This window comes from Aureococcus anophagefferens, assembly GCF_000186865.1.
Source record: "Aureococcus anophagefferens unplaced genomic scaffold AURANscaffold_33, whole genome shotgun sequence".
Taxonomy (NCBI): Eukaryota; class Pelagophyceae; order Pelagomonadales; family Pelagomonadaceae; genus Aureococcus; species Aureococcus anophagefferens.
The window spans coordinates 411,951-433,423 of NW_008705591.1; the positions used below are offsets into that span (position 1 = coordinate 411,951).

At 53.9% G+C, this 21,473-nt stretch overlaps 4 protein-coding genes across 4 annotated transcripts; 2 read left to right on the forward strand and 2 right to left on the reverse strand.

The window, feature by feature from the left end:
• Window positions 1-3,403: 3,403 nt before the first annotated feature.
• AURANDRAFT_55169 (hypothetical protein) lies at window positions 3,404-4,860 on the reverse strand (the record flags this gene model as incomplete). The annotated part of the gene is made up of 4 exons (XM_009042537.1): window positions 3,404-3,660; window positions 3,719-4,154; window positions 4,219-4,324; window positions 4,409-4,860. Coding segments are annotated over 4 exons (1,200 nt in total), but the record flags the coding sequence as incomplete, so codon positions are not given.
• Window positions 4,861-9,610: 4,750 nt separating this feature from the next.
• Window positions 9,611-11,158, reverse strand: AURANDRAFT_32373 (hypothetical protein; the record flags this gene model as incomplete). Its single annotated transcript, XM_009042536.1, has 5 exons — window positions 9,611-10,169; window positions 10,240-10,443; window positions 10,511-10,699; window positions 10,749-10,866; window positions 10,915-11,158. 5 exons carry the CDS (start codon window positions 11,156-11,158, stop codon window positions 9,611-9,613), a joined length of 1,314 nt encoding a protein of 437 aa, XP_009040784.1.
• A 797-nt stretch (window positions 11,159-11,955) lies between these two features.
• Window positions 11,956-13,747, forward strand: AURANDRAFT_70385 (hypothetical protein; the record flags this gene model as incomplete). The annotated part of the gene is made up of 2 exons (XM_009042527.1): window positions 11,956-12,735; window positions 12,790-13,747. The coding sequence occupies 2 exons, from the start codon at window positions 12,110-12,112 to the stop codon at window positions 13,427-13,429; spliced, it is 1,266 nt and encodes a 421-aa protein (XP_009040775.1).
• A 4,066-nt stretch (window positions 13,748-17,813) lies between these two features.
• On the forward strand, window positions 17,814-18,899 carry AURANDRAFT_32371 (hypothetical protein; the record flags this gene model as incomplete). The annotated part of the gene is made up of 1 exon (XM_009042528.1): window positions 17,814-18,899. A coding segment is annotated over one exon (1,086 nt), but the record flags the coding sequence as incomplete, so codon positions are not given.
• Between the last annotated feature and the right edge of the window lie 2,574 nt (window positions 18,900-21,473).

Consider the following 21,473-nt stretch of genomic DNA (forward strand, 5'->3'; position numbering starts at 1 on the left):
AAGAAATTGAAAGGCAAATTTGTGGAGTCCGTGGAGTTGACATCAGCTTATTACAGCTCAATACTGAGTACGATGATGGTATCTCACCGTCTAGCGCATACATTACGTTTTTCTGGTAATAGCCGAATAAAGATCACTCCTCCTCCACCTTAGTTTCATAGGGAAACTTTATTTTCCTTTACTGCCGAAGAACGGTCAGCATTCTTGCGCTTTGTTTGGGCCCGCACCCGCTTACCGCCCGCCTCCAGAACACTGAGCCAAAAATTCAAAATTCAGGTCCCATGTAGTGCCAATCTGTAGAAATGTTGAACATAACACTGTTAGGCAGCGGTAGGTGACGGTCCAAACTTGAACCCTGACCAATATCTACCCAAAGCTCATACCTGCTTTTTCTCCATCAATTTACCAGAATACACTTCCAAGGAGGTTGGCATTCCAATTCATCGCTTGTCCCTCAATATGCGTGATCAGGTCATGGCATCGCGCATCAGATACGCAATCTCAAACTGCACAGAAATGGACGCAGACTTCAAGCTGGCAGATTGCGAACTAACCGGGTGGATGGATTGAGCTCATTCGACCTACACCCCTGGAGAACTAAGGCCAGGTGGCGGCGCTCTCGTGACTGTGCGGCTACAGGACCACTCTCCTGCTGTTAAAGTCCTCTGGTTGCCGTTGGCAACCCAGTCGCGCCAGGCTCGAGCCGGAACTTGGCCCCTGGAGAAACCGGGCGTAGCAACATAACTACACCTAGTCAGTCAGTTGGAAGCCCTAGCAGCCCCCTACTAGATAGCGCCAGTTACCAGTTCCGGTAGCTCGGACCAACTGTGAAGGAATGTAAGCTCCTTCACTGTAAACTAGAAAGGTCGATATTTACACTGCCCGATATACTACGGGATCTAGCAACACCAAGCCGGCGAGCTGCCTATGCACCCCCCAGACTCCTCGGTCACTAAAAGTGTGCAAGGGAACTTTGAAAGAAAGAAAAGGATACCGGATACGCGTACCCTCGTACAAAAGATACAAGTAAGCGACCAAGCCAACATACATCCACTGGCTCCGGCTCCGAGGCTCCCCCGGTAAAATCGTTTCCGTAGAAACGACCCGTAGTGACGCGTTCTAAGACGAGTCCGACGCGCCGGATGGGAATCCGATGTCCAATCCGACCACTCGATGATCGCGTTCCGCGCGGCGGCCGCGCGTCGCTCCGCGGCCGCGTTCGCGCGCGAATAAAACCCCGAAAACGGTACCTCCGGGGACGACCGGACAACCGAGCGACGACGCTCGCCGGCGTCCGTCTGCGGGGTGTCGGTGGCCATTTAGTGGGAATGACCCCACGTCGATAGCCGGAGAACACCACAGAGCACCATCGAAAGTCAACATATCGTCAAGATGCCGACACGAAGCAAAAGTCAGCTTGCGGACATTAGAGGGGACGGGGGGGGGGGGGCAGTGGGGTCCCCCGGGCAGGGTTCGAACCTCCCCGCGGCAGTTGGGATTTTTACATTTCTCTGCGCTGGAGGCGACCCCAAGGGACCCGAAACACCCCCGACAATTTTGGGTCGGCGGCACGGGGGGCGACACCAGACCGCGACGCCGTCCAAGCGCGCGAGCATGGTGGCCTTAGCCCCGCCAAATTGACGAGGGCGCTCCTTACCCGAGCCCTCGCGCGTGGGAAAAGGGCCGGGGAGATAGGACTCGGAGGACGTCCAGGTGGCGATGGTGACCGCGCGCGGGCAGTGGGCTGTGCGCGCTCGAATCGATCTGGGAGGCGCATCTCGACCTCGGGGGTCGCCTTCTCGCGTCGGATCTGGTCCATGGGTCCGTCTGGACTGCCTGGAGGCCCCAACACCAACGTGAGAAGCCCCATGGCCAACCAGGTACACTCGATGACGCTGTGCGCCATGCGAGTCGTTCGAGGCCGCCGCGCGAATGGTTCCGATCACAGCGCGGCCCAAGTCGCAGCGCTGCGTTCGCCGACGTACTAGAGCGTTGTACTTGCCGATCGGCCGCACGTGGCGCCACGCCGGGGCCGCCACGGAGGCGTTCGAAGCTGTGCCGCCACTGGGAACCGCCGCTCCGGCGCCCGAGCGTTCGACGACACAGCCAATTCTCGCAAGCAGAGCGCCTCTGGAGTCACCCATGGGTACGACGTGTCCACCGCCGCCACCCTGGCTCCAGGCGTCGCGCCCCATGACCACGCGCGACGAGCCGGGCTGCCCTTCGAGGCGCTCCGGGGCTGCTGGATGCCGGCGGATTCGAATCCGACCAATGAAATGCTTGCATTTTATCGATTTTGTCGATTTTGGACGCCTCCGAGCGCTCCGACCGCGTCGGCAGACGCCCCCACAAACCCACTTACGCGCTCAGGACGCTCACATCAGCCCATACAGTGATTTGGCGACGCTCCTCGGCCTGCTGGGCTGAGTTTGAGGCCGGTGTCACCCCCCTTCGGCGGCTGGGGGCTTTACTCAGGCGCCGGGGGGCCGGGTGGGGTCCAAACTAGAAAGCGTCGAATTTCCCGCGTTCGGGTTATGCCCGCTGGTTAGGCCCATAGGGCCGGCGCATTGGGCCTGGCCTAAGAGTCACCCTGAGACCACCATATACCACGCCGGCGCAAGCGGCCGGCGCATGTGCGACAACCCAAATTTTTGGGCAGGAGAATATTGCAAGGAGCTGTTGGCTGTCAATAGGGGGAGCGAACATCAACTGATGCCCCTTCAAGTATGTGCTCGAGTGATAAGCAAAGTGAAGTATGCGAATAAGAATCAAGGGGATGCATCTCGCCAGGTACGAGTCGACTCACACGTAATTCTACATCCTGGATTCAGGATGCATTCAGCCCCAGCCGGAACTAATTTGTCTTATGAGTTAAAGTGTGCTGTTTCCTGCTTCTTTCCTCTGCGTCCTACTGGTGCAGTGCGTCTACCGAGTAGGTGGCTCCTTCCCCCCACTTCAATACCATTTGAACGACAGAGCCCCCTAAGGAACTTCATGCTATGCTGTAGGCCTGTCTATTTGGCGGTAAAACGCGATGTGAATTGGCTGATCACAGAAGCGTCGGAACTTGAGGTTGGCAAGCGCCTATGTCAGAAGCACTGCGTGAATCAATCATACAAGATGCACACGTGGGACACTGGCAGTTGCGATGATGGCATCGTCGAGGCGGCTAAATTCTACAAAAAGATCCTTGCTATTTGCGCTGACATGATGGATACTTCCGTATGTTGCGCACTCAGCACGGAGATCAGCAAGAACATCTCGGATAAGCAGACTATAATCATCCGTCATAATTTGACTACTTGCTTGCTGTGCCTTTGCCTTGGCAGTTTGGAGAGCGCCATGGAGGACAAGGACGGTTGTCGGATCTTTTGTGAGTAAGGCGAGGCGTGCAACGACGTCTGCACAGAGCGGCAGTGCCTTTGTTTCCGCAAAACCATCCGAGTGATGGTCGCTCTTATTTTGGATATTTTGATCACACCTGCCACGTCGGTATCGAATCAACTCGAGCATTCCTGCCCAGTTTGAGCATTTCTGGCGAAAGTCGTTGTCGTCTTCAAACCCACTTGTCGTGCCATGATTTGTATCTGTGCTCTTTGTTGGTCGGCAAATCCTTAGCCGATGGCCACGAAAGGGAACACCATCGAAATTTAGAAGCGCCTATGGATTTGCACGACCCCAAATATTCACCAGCTTTTTGCGTTGACGCCGGATATGCTGAAGTGTCGCTATGAGATCGCGTCTCGAGGAAGGCATATGTTCCAGACACCCGGACACTTTTAATGGCCCCACCAGTTTGCACATCTATTGCAGCTTCGACTGCGAGTGCTTCGAGAAATGCGGCCAGTGTGGAGGCGTTGCTCTCAGGGCATAAATTTGCAATGAAGAGCTCACATTTCGTGGCATCGTTTTCAAGCGCAACTAGGGACGTGTCAGCACCACCTGCTTTGAGAACCAGGGCTGCGGGCGACATCCCATCGACCGCATCAGCGCCAAGGCTGAGCAGGATATGAGACCAGGAAGTAGCTGTGGTGACTGGTCCGTCATACTTGGATGGGCGCCCAATCTTGAGCGACGCGCCCATAAATGGTAATCCCGTGAGATTCAGACAACGATCTGTCTCTTCGACGCTTCGCAACTCAACGAACGCAAACCTGGAGTTCTCACATCACGTGACCAATTAGTCAATTGACCTTACTACTAGACGCTCCTCCGCGCGCAGCACTCAAACGGCACGCAATTACCGGAGATCCTGGTGCTGACGTGAGCATGGCCAGTGTCATCGCTGCATTCAAATGATCCATAAGTGTGCGCTCACTTGTACCTGTCGGTATGGACAAGTTTGAGATTTTCAATAGCAGCCTGATGGATGGTGCCAGCAGTTTTCACAGGACACAGTATATAGAGCCTTGTGGAGTGTTGCCAACGAAAAGCTCCCGTCGCGCCTTTGTGGCAGAGTCTGCGACAACAGGCACGAGTCCTTTCTGCATTGCCGCCTTAAGGAGGTCAGCCGCGGGCGGTGACCCGTTGTATCCAATCGATGCTGCCGCAGTGCTTGAGAGAGTTTGGTTCGTAGGACTCATCTTTTGAAAGCGTGACCTTCGTGCAGATTGAGGTTCTTTGACAGCACGCCCTGTCGCCCCTCGCTCAAGACCACGCGGGAGCTTTTTTGGCCGTCCCTGGTTGTCGGTATGGTCTCTACTGCTTCGCTCATCACGACGCGGTTCGTGGTGACGAAGGTCGTGCCATCCACGTTCGTCCGTACACTTTGGTACATCGCACTTTCGTTGCTCCGCATGCGTTTGGTACATCGCACTTTTGGGGCGTCGTAGTGCCGAAAGGTACCACACACACGTGCCCGGACCTGGGAGGTTTTGTACCCGGGCCAATTGCCCGGGCAACAATAATTCCGTCACTTGGGCTTTCGTATCCCACTAGGAATTCCTAGCTGAAGCTAAAGGAGCAAGGAAGCTAGGTAAACTCCTCCCTCGATTCAACTAAGAGTGCCAGAATGAACGCCGACGGAAAGCGTTTGGATGGCGCAGCCACCTCAGCAGGGAGGGAGGGAGGAGGGTACGGCACTGCGGCAGGGCGGGTTCTTCATTTGCGCCGCAGGAGGGTGGTGGGTGGGCTAAAATAATAAGCCGCGCCACCCCGGGCCTGCCCCGGGGAAGCGGCGAGCAGGGAGAGGACCACCACATATGCTTGGGCGCCCATACCGGCCTATGCTGGCTATGCTGAATCTGCCTTATGCTGGCTATGCTAGGCTGGGTTGAATACTAGCATTATAGCCGGGCGGGTAATCTCAGGGTAAAATACCGGTATGGTAATTACCGGTAATTACCGCGGTATTACCGAGGGCCATATTCCCGGCCCGGGTAATACCGAGGCGCGCCGAGCTCCCGCAAGTACGGGTAGCCTGCGATCATGACGCGCGGACCGTCCGAGTCGCGGTCGCGTTCCGCGTCACGGTCCGCGCGCGCCAGTCCGACACCGAGTCCGACGACGACGACCCGCCCCGCCGCCGCGCACGCCCGCGCGCCTAGAGCCCTGAGAGGAGTCGCAAGCTAGACCGTGCGGCGCCTTCGGGTAAAAGAGAATTCGGTCGACACGCGGGTTCGCGGGGGTCCTTTTGAGCCGCCATACCGCCTCCAGCCGTCCCGGTACACCGTATTTTACCGGTAATTACCCGGGTAATCGGGATTACCGGTAATTACCGTGGTATTACCGAGGCGGCTCGGGGCTTTACCGGTAATCGAGCGGCCATAACTAGCATACTCCGATTCTGACGAGTGCTGATGTGACTGTAGTAGGATGGTGGTAGAGTAGCGTGCTGTACTGTAGTATAGTGAGAGGGGGGGGGGGGGGATAGAAAGGTCAGTCTGTTTTCTTTGCAGGCAGTGGCTCGCGCTGCACTATGCCGGCAGTGCACTATGCCGGCAATACCCCCCTTGCCTAGAAGGCCGGCGCTGGGCCCCGCTACCTAGCCTAGTGAACTTCAGATCTCCGTCTCGTCACTGACCAACACTGGCTGCACATGCTGCCCGCCTGCTGCCTTTGAGCGCCGCGGCGCCAGTGCAACCTCGGGCAGCTTGAGCGAGACTGGACAGGTTAGCCGTGAGTTGGCCAGGCACAAAGAAATGTTCCATGGGCTGACCGAATGCCTCTGAATAGTGACGTTCTCCACGGGCGTTGCCACGTTCACTCATGCGAGACCAAAGTGGTAAAGCTCGGTCAACGACCATGCCAATGCGATTTACTTGGGACTTGCGGGCGGACTCAAAAGCAATGTTAGCGCAAAGGGATTTCTCCATGACTTTCGAGTGTTTTGCTTTGTTGCTCCAGCGCCTTGCGTACGAAACCTCGCTAGCTGACATCTTCTGAGAACTCGAAAGACCACCAGAAGAATAAGCTTTGGGTATGGCGATTACAGCCGGCGTGATAACGGCATTATCGGTGTATGTACCTCTACGCACGTTACCTCCAGTGACCGCAATGCATTCCAGCTGCTTTGCCTTGGACGCGGTCGCGAAATCACCAGAACGCATCATGGCTCTGTAAAGTGTGCCGTCATCAGGCGAAAGGCTATCAGCAAGAATAACGGGTGGGACTTCGGTGGAAAGTTGCGCAGTGGGCGAAATGGGTGAATTAGTGGCAGATTTGGCCAAAAATGGGCGATCCTTGTTAGAGAGTGCATCTCGCCGATGGCCCACCGGGCTTTGGAGGTCACTAGTCTGAGACTGCAGCGTATCATATTCAGTACCTAAACTATTGCTCTGAATGGCATCCTTGAGTAAGCTGTCGCCACCGAGCATGAGTGCAGCTGTGTCAAAATTAATCTTGGGCTTTTTCGTATTCGCTCTATCATCATCCCGCCTGCGTTCCAGATCGCCGCGTCTTGATATTTCTATAGTATACTGCAGGTACTCTGCTTCGGTCGCGGCCGCTACGATCCCATACTCTGCAATGACTCGCATTATTCGGTCTGCTGCCTCGCACCGCGCCTTTTCAAGCTTTGCCATCTCCACGCGTTTCTGTTTCGGGTCTCGCGGCATATTGTTGACACGCGCCGACTCACGCTCGGACTCAGCATCAAGCTCACGCATGATCAGAGACATAAGGTGCGTGCAAGTATTTCGGCGCTGCTCCATGGAAACGCTTTGTGATTTACTCCAAGCACCCTGCATCTTGAAGGAGCGTTCGAGTCGGCGATTCTCCTGCGCAGCTACACGACCGGTCGTCGCATGTCGCTCGTGCGTTGAAGTTACGTCGACCCAGTCCTTGTGTCCATGAACATTGCGCTTACCCGCGCGCGGATCTTTGCTGTAGTTGCGCAGGGTTTCTTTATTGCGTGCTTCGCCACGCATGGCAGAACGGTCAAAACAGTATGCCGAACCTCGCTTGGTCACTTCGTCGATGTCATCAACGTCTCCATCAAGAGCGCGCAAGTGACCGCGGTGACGGTGCGCGTGTTGTGCAGAGGAAGGTCGCTCAAGCTGTTTCTTAAAGTATTGCCGATCTTCATCCCAAATCTTCTTGGAATAGTATCGCAAGACCTTGGTTGCATCAGGCACCAGAATCGATGAGGCGAAATTATGTACAACGCCCTTCAACTCCACCTGCAGGATTTCCATAGCCTTATGCAGGACAATGTGTAGATTCGCTTCTCCATGTGATCGAGCTGGGTAGGGCATACGCTCGCTCTTGAACGCGGTTGACCTCAACTTGGCTTCTCCTGCGGCGGTATAGTTTCTTCGAATTGGTGGCAAATACGGAATTTCAGGCCGATCTGTCCATTGTTGGGACTTAAAATGATTGACTACAGTCGTGACTCCACCTCTTGCATTCAGTTTCACAGGTGCGAGGAGAAGGGTTGCCGCGGAGGCTGTCTTAACTCGCGATTCAAACGATGTATATGTGTCACTCGGGAGGGCGGCTGCATCCAGTTTTGGTTGCTTCCGGAGGGCAGGATTTTTGATGGCTGGATCCGAGTTGGACTCTTCTGGCGATGCCATTGCTGTCCACAAGAATCCACCTTCCCGAAGCTCAGTCGCACTGTCTAGCCGTGGTGGGTGTGACTCTGTGCGCTGGGCCTTGAGCGGTGTGTCGCCACACCCTACACACGCTGGACAGGTGATCTCGAACAATCCTACAGCACCACAGCCCTCGCAACAAACCCCACTCTGACCACGCATTGCTCGCAGGGATGCGCCTACAATGATATATATCAGAGCTGCCAATGCCGTGTATGACTCTCCGCACGCCCACAATAGGGCGTTAAATGCAACGATCGTTATCATCTAGATCACACCAGTTGCGGGCTAGAAGTTTTCGAAGATGGGGAGGGGTAGGTAAAGCTACGCGTTCCGCGACATACTGCGTAATCCACTTTGCACCTGCCTCTGCTCTCAGGAGCTCCGAATGCCCCACCGTCGCGACCTCCAGGGCTTCCCTAGCGCGTTGCAAAGCAAATGCTGCTGCCTTGTAGCCTCTACATGCTGCCACTTCGGCGCGAAGGGCGGCGAGCCGGTGAGATGCACAACCCAGAATAGTCGCAAATGCCAATGATCGTGTGGCTTGCATCGCTCTGCGCTTCACGCTCGCAGCTATGATTTTATACTCTGAAGCGCGCGCGCAAAGGCGTAGCTTTTCTTCGCCCATCAGCCGCTGACGCGCCATGGCTTGTATAAGGCTCGCTGCTGCGAACACATCACTCATTTTATACTGCTTTAACGCTAACACAGATTTTCGTCCACTTGGCCTTTCGTATCTTCTAATCTCCCACTAGCCTGAAGCTAAAGGAAGCAAGGTAAACTCCTCCCTCTAAGGGAGGCTGAGCTCAATTAAACTAAGAATGCCAGAATGAAGGCCGACGGACCGCGCTTGGATGGCGCAGCCACCCAAGCACACCGAGCCGGCGAGCTGCCTATGCAACCCCCAGACTCCTCGGCCACAAAAAGTGTGCAAGAGAAAGAAAGAAGAGGGTACCGGGTCCGCGTACCCTCGTACAAAAGATACAAGTGTACTGTAGTGTACTGTAGTCATCGAGATAGAGAGAGAGAGAGGGGGAGAGAGATATCAAGGCCAGTCTATATTCTTTGCAACAAGTATGCGACTAAGCCAGCATATATCCACTGCACTGTGAACCTAAAGCTAAGTAAGGGAAGTGTACCTGGAAGGGCAATTCCCGCTACGCGAGCTAGTCACTGCTGTGGTCGTGATTGCGAGCACTCGCAAGGCGTTTTTAAAGTGCAGCCCCGTAGTTCTCACCCTGACTAGAGCCCCAGCTCCCTAGGCACGGAAGCGCGACGAGGGGGGGGGGGGGGCTAGGTCGCGAACTCAGACCTGCCGGGTTTCTCATGTCCAGGAAATCAGCAAGAGGGCCGTGATTCTGGCAGTAAGGCTTTGCTAGGCTCTATAAACTTGCTCTGAAGTGGGTTCAGGCTCCGGCTACCACGTCTTGCAGTCTGGTGAATCTGCTGTGGGATTGCGGTGGCGTCGTATAAAGATGCTTGTGTTTCTCCAAGGGATAGATGACGAACCATAGTAGAAGCAGAAAACTGAATTCAGCACGCATGAGACACCTTCAACCAGTCAAGTAATGCAATTACTACATCTCAGCAGCACTCTCTTCTGCCATCTCCATCTCCAAGAAATCAACACGCCAGCGCAGTATGCCACCAATACCACCAAAGCCGCGGCAAAACTGAGAACCCTCCTGTGATCGATTTGTGACAAACTCAAGCGTCGTTCCGAAAGACTTGTAATTGTTCGCAAGAAACTCAACCAGGGAAACTTTCTCAGTGACTTCTAGTTCAACACCAGATGCCGCATCATGAAAATATTCCTCGTGCGCCTGCTGCTCTTTGGAGAGGTGCAGCACCTTATCTTCACCAGCAGCGTGATTGCGCAGCGTAAGACGGTCTATGTCGAGATTTTCCCAGACTACGAGAGTTTCGACAGCACCAAGTTCCAGTGCTTTAAGCGTGTCCTCAACCATGAAGCAGTACTTTCCTGTATCTTGTGAGATCTCATCAAAATACTTCTGCAAAAGCCGCTTCTCTTGTACGAGTTTAACAGAACCGAGAGTTTCAGCAGAGAGCTCGATAGCCTGGTTGAAGCCAATCTCTCCACCATAGCTCACATCGACCGTCTTAATTACGACGCGCCTACAGGACGAGCGACTGCAAGTTAGTTTTCCAACAGAAACTTGACAACAGCGGCTACGCTGTTACCAACGCCAATCGTTGATCAAACATATCGGAAGTGTGAAGCTCACTTTTGAAATCAGCAGACCCGGCCAACACGAGCCCCGCAACATTGGGCTTGTCAGCCGAAATAAACATTTGGACAGCAAGCTCAGCTACCTTGCGGACATAGTTGTGACGCTTCTCCATTCGCAGCCTCGCGAACCGCAATGCAGATTGCCCCCCTCGCCCATGCCTATGCGGTCGAATTATGTTACGGTCGAATTATGTTATGTTGCGTTTGGTTACACGATGAATCATACTTCTTGGGTAGATCAACCGAAAATTTGTGGAGGACCTCGCGATTGTTCCCTTGAAGAGTACCGTAGAGGGATCCATTACCATCCATGATTATGAACCCAAACTTGTCGTCATCCTCTAAGAGCTCATCGAGGGCTTCAGTGTGGAATTTGTTATCACACAGGTATAATGATGTGTTTATTGGTTTAAACCTGTAGACAGACTGGTCGTTTAACCTTATGGAAGGCAACGCCGATGGACGGTTCAAAATCGATATTAACGCGTCTCTCCTTTCCCTCGTCTGTCATTATAGTACCACAGTAGACGACCAGACCGTTCAGCGGCACTCGAGAATACAACTTGAGACGTTGCTGTGTACCTATCCACCACCTGAGTAAGAATTTGAGCGGGGATTCCAGCAACGTACTAGTTATCGCGCCCAGAACAGATAATCGATTAACACGACTTTTAATATTAGAAGCCGTACCGTATTCATCGGCGAGCATTTTAGCAACTCGTGAAATCTGATCACGCGGTGGTATCACCAAGGAAATCATCGACGTCCCATTTCCGCGAGCGAGAGTCAGTGATTTGACAAGCTTCTTCACTTTCCATATTTCAACTTGCTTATCTTGGGCATCAAGGCCCCCAGAGCCATCGCCCTTTTCCATGATCTCGACTAGATATTAAAATTGCCTTTGTTGGCGGTATTATTATTGGAGATTTAGCGTCGGAGAAGCCGCATGCCCAAGAGCATATGCGGCCGATAGGTCTCGGACGGAAGAAGTTGAAGTAGGTGGGGGGCTGCCCCCCAGCAGGGGCCGAAGTCCCACGGGGGGAGGATCAGCTTCCCCGGCGCCCCGAAGGGCGAAGCCCCGAAGGGCGAGAAATTTTGTCCCGAAGGACCGAGCGAACGAAGGGGGAGGGGTCGTCGAAGAGGGGCGGTCGGGCGTTCGCACGCACCGCTCCAGGTTCAGGTCAGGGTCCAGCATGGTGATGATCGGCGGTTCACTAAGCCGCACGGCAGTAGAGAGCTCGATATCCAAGGACGAAAACAGGGAGAAACCCCCCCGGGTCGACCGCGGACGGAGCCTTTTATCAAAAGATACAAGTAAGCCACTAAGCTGGTTTATATCCACTGCACTGTGAACCTCAAGCTAAGTAAGGGGAGTATACCCTGAAGGGACAATTCCCGCTACACTCCCTAAGTCCCCTGGGCGAGGTCAATTTGCCTAAGACATGACCCTCAACTTGGGGTGCTTGCCGATAAGACCGGTGGCCTCCTGGCGACGCCTGCCCGTTTGTACCCGAGAGCCACACCCCCAGGGCGTACTTTGGGGGCTTGCCACACCGCGGTCTCTCCCCCGGTGATTCGGCTGGGGTCGTCCGAGTATGGTGACCGCAACTTGCCGTATCTTTCGCAGGTCACAGCGCCCCAAGGACGACGCCGCTGTATTGTGGCGGAGTCGCTATCGACGCCTTTCAGGGCCCCTGCGGTTTCCTCGGTACCACGTGCATCCCAAACGCGCCAATCACTAAGGCCTTCACTATTGGCCAGGGTCCCCGGCTTATCGCGGCGCTTGCTTCGCGAGGGGTATTTAATTTTATTATCGCCGGGAGCGATGACTCTACAACTTTACACTTACCCAGGGAATTTCCGTGCCTTCAAGGCGCTTGTCGCGGCGGAGTACGTGGGCGTCGACATCGATGTTCCAGATTTCGACATGGAAAAGACAGCGAAGACGCCATCTTTCCTCGCGATGTCGCCTATGGGTAAGGTGCCAGTACTCAAGACACCTCAGGGTGCCATATTCGAGTCTAACGCGATCGCTCGGTATGTAGCGCGACTACGCAAGGACTCTGAGATCTACGGACGGACGTTCTACGAATCGGCGCTCATCGATTCATGGGTAGATTTCTGTGCGCACGAGCTCGAACTCCCGTGTACGATGTGGGTATACCCGATCATCGGCTACATGCCATTCAATGCGGCAGCTTCCGCCAAGGCCAAGGAGCATGTCACTGACGCGTTGGATTCTCTGGAAAGGCACCTCGTCGATAAAACATACATAGTCGGCGACGCAATTACGTTGGCAGACATTACGCTAGTTTCGGCGCTCGTCTATCCTGCGAAGCTCGCCATGGATAAACTTTTCCGCGCGAGATTCCCCAACGTGTTCCGTTGGTTTGATCTTTGTGTGCATCAACCTCAATTTGTTGCGGTCATTGGTGACGTCGCACTTGCGGAGTCTGAGATGTTGCCAGCATCTGCTAGCGTTGGATCATCTATAGACCAAGGTAGTAAGAAAGGCAAGAAGGATAAGTCGAATAAGGGAAGCGATGCAAACATATCCGTGGAGAATGCATCGAGGGACAAAAAGGAGAAGCTCCCCAAAAAAGAAAAGGCGAAAGTTGAACAGCTGACAGAACCTAAGCCTGAAAAGAAAAAAGACCACCCCCTGAAAATTCTAGACAAAGAAGAGCCGTCCGAGTTTGTGGGCGATGTTTGGAAGAAAGTTTATTCCAATAATCCGCCTGATGTCTGGAAGAAGCAGTTCTGGGAGATGTATGACCCCAAAGGCTGGTCCCTTTGGGTGTGCAGATTTAAGTATAACCACGAGAATGAAAAGCAGTTCATGTGCGCTAATGCGATCGGCGGTTTCGTCCAGCGCTCTGATGCTGTTCGGAAGTGGGCATTCGGCGCCATGTTTGTCACTGGGTCTGAACAGGACCTCCCGATTGAGATCTCTGGAGTCTGGCTGATGCGTGGACAGTCAGTCGAGCATCTCAAGGATGCTAATGATGACGCTCTTTGCTACACATGGACTAAAATTGATCACACTAGTCAGGAGATGATGGACTTTGTTGCTGAATACTGGGCTGCAGATGTTGATGGGTACCTTGAGGGCAAGCTTGTCACGGATGGTAAAGTTTTCAAGTGAGAGCGGTTGCACACCACACGGTTTGCACATCATCGCACACCATGGTGAAATAATCACAATTGTGATGAAGCTTTCTCAAAGGATGGACTCTGGATTTGTCATGTCTTTCCTTGTATCAGCCGACACCGGACAAAGCAGAACACGCTGGGTGAAGCATGAGCCGAGGTATGGGCCCTTGAAGAGGTAGGGGAGCGGCATGGCCTACGAAGCTTGCGGCGCGCAGGCTACGCAGTCCCGGCGAACGCGGGAAATACGACGCGTTCTAGTTTGGACCCCACCCGGGCCCCCGGCGCCTGAGTAAAGCCCCCAGCCGATGGCCCCAAATTGTCGGGGACGTTTCGGGTTCCCTGGGGTCCGGTCCGACGCAGGGGGGGGCTTCTGGGTGAGGTTCTGCCGCCGCCGCGCGCCGGCTGTGGGTTCGCGGGGCCTACTAGAACAAACTAGAGCGGCCCAGTATACGGCGCCCAGAGTTTCTAGCCACGGTGCGAGACTCGGACACAGCTACCGCGCCCGGCCTATCTGGAGGGGCCTCCGGGTGCGGGGGGGTGGCCGACACAACAGGGGGGGCACAGTGGTGTGGCGCTTCAAGGCCTAATAGGAAGTTAGGATAGTTTATTAGCTTCCTGCCAGCCATCGTGTGGCTGGGAGTGAATGACACCGAATGATGCGACCGAATGACACGGATACGCGGGAACATTGAATAGCTCCCTTATTCCTAGAAAATAGAGACTTGGCCGGGGGTTTGGTAACCTTTTCGATTCGCAAATGGGGCGCCGCCCCATTAAAAGACGTTTAGGTTACCGCGAAACGGCCTCGACTAGTCGAGCGACATGAGGGGCCAGAACGACATCCAGCGGGCGTACTTGTCGCGCATCGCCACGGAAGGTAACACGATAAGAGGGAAAGACAAGATACAAAGGTGCAATATCCAAGAGGGGCCGCCAATAAGAAATAGCCAATAACTAGGGGAACAGCGAACCTCTTTTTATTTCCTCGCGGGGCGCCAAACCGGACACGGCGCCCTCCAGCGCGCCTTGGTCTCTTCCACCGGACCCAAGCCGCCCGGACGCGTAACCGTAAGTCTAGTCGCGGGCGCCTTCGCGGGGCGGCGAACACCGCTGCGGTCCGCCTGGGGAAGCGTCGACGAGGGCGGCGTCGAAAAATCCCTGACCAACAGCCGCCAACATTGCCCTTCAAATTAGGCTGATTGGACGTTGAATATCTAAAACCTGTGCTCAACCCTATGGTAATGCGCGCTGAATTGAATGGTGGTCATTCTATGGAATGGTCATCTACGGCTGCGATATATCTGCTATACACTTAAGTGTATTCGATCGTTGTAATCTGCCAAATGTTATCACCTATCTTGGGCTCGATGGTTCCGGCCAGAATGTATGCTGTACAGCGTTTGCCCCACCCCACCGGCGTGTCGGAACGAGAGACCATTGAAAAAACGAGAGATATGATCGTCTACGTGCTTGGCAAATCAGTTTTTTCGCAGTCGCTATGCGGTCATCATACGCTTATTAGTTTTCGATTCGAAGAAGCCAATCCAATTACAGCGCTCATTTGGGTTGCATTTGAGGACTCTAAAAGTCCGTGGCTTGCTGTCTTAGTGCACCCTGATCTACTTTTCCTTTACTCCCCTGACGGCACTCAGGTGGAAATAGCCCTCGCATCTGCTGTTGACGCCTGGCCTGTCGTGCTTGATAGTTCTGGACGACAAGGCTTGCTGCTCCAGGAAAGAGCGCGGCCAACTAGGTTGTTTACGACAATGCATCCACTTCAAAATCTCGAGCCAGTTAGCATAGTGGACCGACGCGTCCTGGGAGGCTGTGATAAGTGCGTCACCGAAACATGCGACGACTCGGAGCGCATAATTTTTGTTTCAGAAGACGCCCAACCAGCGATGGTCGTCACCTACAGCACAAAACACCAAGTTCATAGATTGCAGTGCCTTTCCGTCAACGATGTCGTCCCCTCGCGTCTCAAGAACCAATCTGTGTTCTCCCGTGGTATTGAGACCTTTGTGGACGGCTTGCAGGTGGAAATGAACTATGTGGAGGCCAATGAGGGCACAAAAAGTCTAGGAAGTACACCGGATGCGTGCGCGGTGCTGGTGACCCCAAACATTGCATCTCGTGTATTTCACAGTTCTACTGAAAATGGGACCAAACTTCTATGTCTCGTGATGCAGAAGAATACTTCAGAAAAAAAATCTGTGTAGATTCTCAGCGCAGCATCAACCATCACAAAATACATTCGCCGATATAGGCTGGTTGCGTTGCAATCTTATGAGACCGATACCCGCAACACATGGCTCTCGTTTTGCATCGCATTTGAAATAGAATGCATTGATGCCGCACCAGCAAGTGTTGCAGACTCGCTTGCCGGAATAATTATCCTTCGAGCAAATGGGAGTGTCGACCTATTGCGCGGTAATCACCTCATCTCCAGGCTTGAAGCCCTGAAACTATCACCTCTCACTTTCGATCGTGCGTTTGCAGTGAGACCGAGGGCTCTGTGCACATGTTGGTTTAACACTTAAGCAAGCTTGTCTAGGTTTCAAAAGTCTGACAGGGCGGTATAAGTTCGCATTTGAGAGTTGTTGTGAAGAGCATATCCTCTTTGACATGGAGGATAAGACTAGCGTACTACTCGCCGCAATTAATTTTGAATCTGAATCGAGAGTTGCAGAGGCAGCGCTACTGACTCTCGAAGTTGCAATTCCGTGGCACCTTGGTCTTGCACTGTGAGTGGAGTTTTAGTGTTTTGATTCAAGATTTGACCCTACAACAGGCGGGCAGCAACAGTAGCCGCGGCTGGTCTTTTGGGCTGCGCATCTGCAACAGGCAATAGCTGCTGGGGAGCATTTGTGATTGCACTGGATGTTGCACTGGGAGGCGCTGTCTGCAGCGCGAGCTTCAAAAATCCTCCTAGTAAACTCAAACACAGGCACACTATGTCTTGACCTGAAAGGAGCCGCCACTTCCACGAATCTATTTGAAGGAGCTTGGACGGCGCTAACAACTGGCGAGCTGCACTCGAACTATGCAGATACTCAAGCATACGAGCTTGCACTCATTCTGCCGACTGGTAGCGCGACGCCATCTTCCTTATGTCTAGCAGATTATGGCGCAGTTTGCTCAGCACAGACTGCGGCTATCCAAACATTCTCTCGCTCCGATGCAACTTCTTCTTGGACCGCATGCAAGGATATAATTCGATGTGCGCTTCACGCAGCGTACGAAGACTGCAAGCTCATCACTCTCCATTGGAATATTTTGAAACCTCTTGGCAAGCTACTTCATGCGCTATGCATCAAGTCTCCGATGGAGAGAAATCTGTTGAATTGTACATATGCAAAACATTACGCACAAGACCTGGGTCTGGGCCAGAGCCTCGCAGCGCCAGTGGGTCAATATTGCCGTGTCCCAAGTTTCGCTGTCTAGATTAGGGAGACTTGTGGTCATTCGCAGGGCGCAATCATCACGTTCTCGACATTCACCGACACCTTTTCAGTGCTTTAAGCAAGGGGGGGTGCGTGAATCGCCTTGAAAAAGAGAGTCTTGGCATGCGTGCTCGGGATATTGTTGACTTTGTCACAATCCTTGCTCGTCCTTTCAGGGAAGACCTGGCATACGAAAGACCAGCGGAGAGTCTCACATGGGCCATGGCATGTGCAAAGTTTGGCTTTGACGAGCTGGAACTACTCTCTCTTGGTGTCTCCCTACCCTTGCATGATGCGCTTCAGCGTTGTCGTGAATCGCCTCCTGAGGGATGGCCCACAAAAGCCTATAAGCTAGTGGGCCGCATAGATCTTGCACTAGTTCATACATTGAATAAGACGGGACACGAGAGCGGCCGTCTATGGAGTGACGTGAGTTGTCTTGCCTTCTGGCGCCACAAATATGCCTTGCTATTTTCAGATAATGCCGGAACTTCAATTGAGTTTCAAGGCACTGAAGAGGAGGCAATTCACCGATCTCAAACTCATGCGGACGACGATGGGTTCGCAACTGTGTCCCGGTACTTTTCAATATTGTTAGGATATCCTTTTGGGTGGTAGCTTGCAGCGGATTGAGGACGAGACATCCCTGCGCTTCGGTGACAGTTCTCTTGTGCGCGAAGTCTGTCGCCTCTTGCGCTCATCAAGACCTGTGTTCTTTCGTGTGGATCGACCTCCGGAAATGGCAGACCATGACTTTGAGCAGCGCAAGCAGGCCAGGCTCTTGCTCTCGTGTACACGATCGTGCGCAACTATTCTTGGACGCGCAATGCTTACCCTTGGGTCACTGCCCCAGCTGCGAACTCTCGCAGAACGATTGCCGGCAAGTATTAAACTTAACTAGTTAAAGCACCTAGATACTTGGCTTTAACATACTCTGCTCAGGTACCAAAGCTAAGCTTAGTGGGACGACTGCCTCCCTCCAATGTGGCGGTGGCACTGGATCTTTCTTCTCCCACAATTGGGTCATTCAATCTGTGGCCTCAGTTCCACAACGGAGTTGCCACTGGCCTTCGGCTGCAACCTGGGAGTCTGGAAACGAAACACCGATCCACATGCGTAACGCGAACATGGATAGTTTACAATAGACCAGAAGTGCCTTCGCCTCAGCATGGGGGCTTGTTGCTCGCTCTTGGCCTGCAAAATCATCTAGTTGTTTTGGCTATGACAGACATTTATGAATATCTGACCCTTGGACATGATCCAACAACAGTTGGGCTGCTTCTCGGCATGGCTGCTGCAAAGCGCGGGACCGCCGACGCTTCAGTATCAAAGATGCTCTGTCTTCACATTCCGGCTTTACTACCCCAGCCGTTCGCTGAGATGGAGGTATCAGCGGCTGCTCAAACGGCCGCTATGGCAGGCATTGGGCTGCTCTACTGTGGCACGGCACATCGGCTCATGGCAGAGTTTCTCCTCGGAGAAATCTTGCGTCGTGCACAGGGTGATCGGACACGCGATCGCGAAGCATACACGCTCGCTGCTGGTTTAGCACTTGGAATGGTCACCCTCGGCAAAGGTGCTAGTCATGACGCCGATGGTTTGAGTGACCTCAGGATTCCTCAGCGCTTGCATCGTGCTTTTGCCGGTGGCTCCGAGCGTCAGAAAGCTGGTGAACTCTCATCACTTCTCAGTGGTGCCAGGGAAATGCGCAAAAGCGCTGCAAGTGACCAGATACGCTGCTCGCGGATCCGCGAGGGTGAGCACATTAATACAGATGTCACAGCACCAGGTGCCATACTCGCGTTGGGTCTCTACTTCCTCAGGACAAACTCTGCGGCTGCAGCTGCGCGACTGCAGCTTCCGGATACATACGTTCTCCTAGATACGGTACGCCCTGATCTCCAACTGCTTCGTGTTATTGCGCGCGGTGTTATCTTGTGGGACGCCATGAACCCGAGCATTGATTGGGTCGAATCACAACTTCCTCTCATAATAGCTTCGCCAGCTTTCAGTGCATAATGATCTAATACCAAGCTTTCTGTGAGCGACTTCTAACAGGTCGGGTGCCACGGCACCACATACTGACGCAAATGCAATCGACTGGGATACTGTTTGTCAAGCTCGGGCGAATGTAATTGCAGGCGGATGCTTTGCATCGACCCGCGTCTTGATTTATCTAGATTACAACTTTCAATAAAGGCCCTTGGACTACGCTATGCCGGCACTGGCTGTTCTAGCGCGTCATCAACGCTGCTGTATTATTTGAACTACTTTAAACGTTTGCGAGATGCAGGTGGATCTACTCACGCGTCAGAACTGGTAATGTCCCTTGGCCGGAATTTGGGGGTAAAGCGAATAACACAAGCACCACAGGCTGAAAACTTACCAACTTCTCGACCTGATAAACCAACAATTGAGCTTTGCCTTGGAGCGACCGCCGTTGCACTTGGAATGGTGATGGCGGGAACCGGCGACCTCAGCTCCCTGCGTATGCTTCGTGATCTCCGTTGGCGTGTTGATGAGGGGGTGACTTATGGTGCGGACTAGCACATGCTGAGATCTAGCCATCGCGCGAACTTAGGCACGCACATGGCCCTTCATATGTCTATTGGACTCTTGTTCCTTGGCGGAGGGCGTGCCTCGCTCTCTCGATCCAGGAAGGCCATCGCAGCTCTATTAGTTGCTTTCTTTCCTCGCTTTCCCCGAAGCACTGAAGATAATCAGTACCACTTACAGCCCCTGCGTCATATGTGGGTGCTCGCAGTTGCATGGCGTGGTTTCAAGGCCATTGACGTAGAGACGGGGAAAAATACCCGCGTGCCACTTGAAATCGAGGTCAAGCGGGTCAATTATTTGAATATGTCTGATACCATGCCGCAGTCAGGAGTGATGCAAACGACGACGCCCTGCCTTCTTCCCCCCGTGGAAGAAATTGTATGTATCCAAGTGAAATCTGAGCGATACTACTCGATTAGATTTAACGTCTCACAGAAATAACCGGCGTGTTCTAGTTATACTGTTTGCGCACAAACTTGCTTCTAACCTAGGAGACAAGATCACGCGTGCATGTCCTCGCAGCTTTGTGTATATGTCAAGCGTCGTCCTGGCCACCTAAGCTACCCAGGTGAACGCGACATGTGCAATAGTACCATTCGTGGAAGGTACGTTTCGATGCCTGGTCATCTGGACAAGACAGGTGATGAGATCGCTGCATATACAGATGACAAGCTCATGATCAATTTTGCTCGCCATTTTTGTGGCCAAGTTGGGGATGGAAGATCACACACTTGGGGAGGCGGCGTCTCAGGGGCGAGCCTTGGGGGCATACCGAGTTCGATGGGGCGATGGTGCTCCCGTATTCTGCACGAATGTATTGCATGTGACAAACCCACCGCATTAATTCTCTACCTTCAACTCCACCACATCGTTCTTTGCATGGGCTGGACTCAGGTTTGTACCCAACGTTGGTCCATTCGTGCTACTCTGGAGTAATTTATTATGATTCGACCCCCCGAGCATGCAGCGTGCATGACAAACAAATACCAAACATCGATCAGACTCACATGTCATCTAGGTATTATTCTTCAAAGTGCGCGCTGCGAAATCATATTCAGCAAACGACAAGCCCCACGCCTGCCTTGCTCCGTCAGGATTTTATTGAAGCTCTCAGGGTTCATGTTGGGCGCCAGTCCCGAGGTTGTTAGGATACTGAGCGGCAGTACAGTACTGAAAAGTAGCCAATGGAAATTGTGTGCGCGTTGCTGGATAATTATTGCAGGGATTTTGCCACCACGAGCTGTAAATAAAATATCACGGAAGTGCTTCAAGCTCTATAGCCACAAGCCACTACCAAGCTACCAATATGAGAGTATCCCTAGTTAGGCCCCTCCTCTCTCCCCCTCGTACTTTATTTCTCCACGGTCTATGCCGTACATTGCTATTTCTCCACAGTTTGTGCTGGGGGGAATAAGGGAGCTTATTAACGTTCCCGCGTATCCGTGTCATTCGGTGTCATTCACTCCCAGCCACACGATGGCTGGCAGGAGAGTGAAGACTACCACGTTTTAGGGCCGCGTAAACTCTGCCCAAGTGCCGTCTGGATTGCGTTGGACCTTGGCCTCATGAGCAAGCAAGCTCCTGCCACCTGCGCTGTCGGCTGCGCGACGGGCCAGCGTGCGGCGCGTTGCAGCCGTTTCTTGTCTCAACGCGCCTACGAAGGTGCGGCGTCACTGCCCTGCGCCAGCGCCGGCAGCGCGGGCGTCTGCGAGGCTGCTACGGGCTCCGGAGCGCGCCGTCGTCGGGGCAGCCCCTGCGCCTCCGCGCCGTCGTGAGGCTCTCATCGACGGCGGCAGCGGCGCGGCGCCGCTCGCCCGCGGCGGCGGCGCGCGCGCGCCAGGCGGCGACCGCGCGCTGCGCGCCGCGCCGCGCGTCGAGCGCCGCGGCCGCTGCTGCGGCCGCGCGGCCGCGGCCGCCGCGGCGAGTGCCGCGCGAGCGCCGCGGAGCGCGCGAGACCGCTGGACGCGGACCACGTGGCGCGCCGCCGTCCGCCGGAGCGCGCGGCACGCGGCCGCGGCCCAGGCCGCAAGGCCCCGG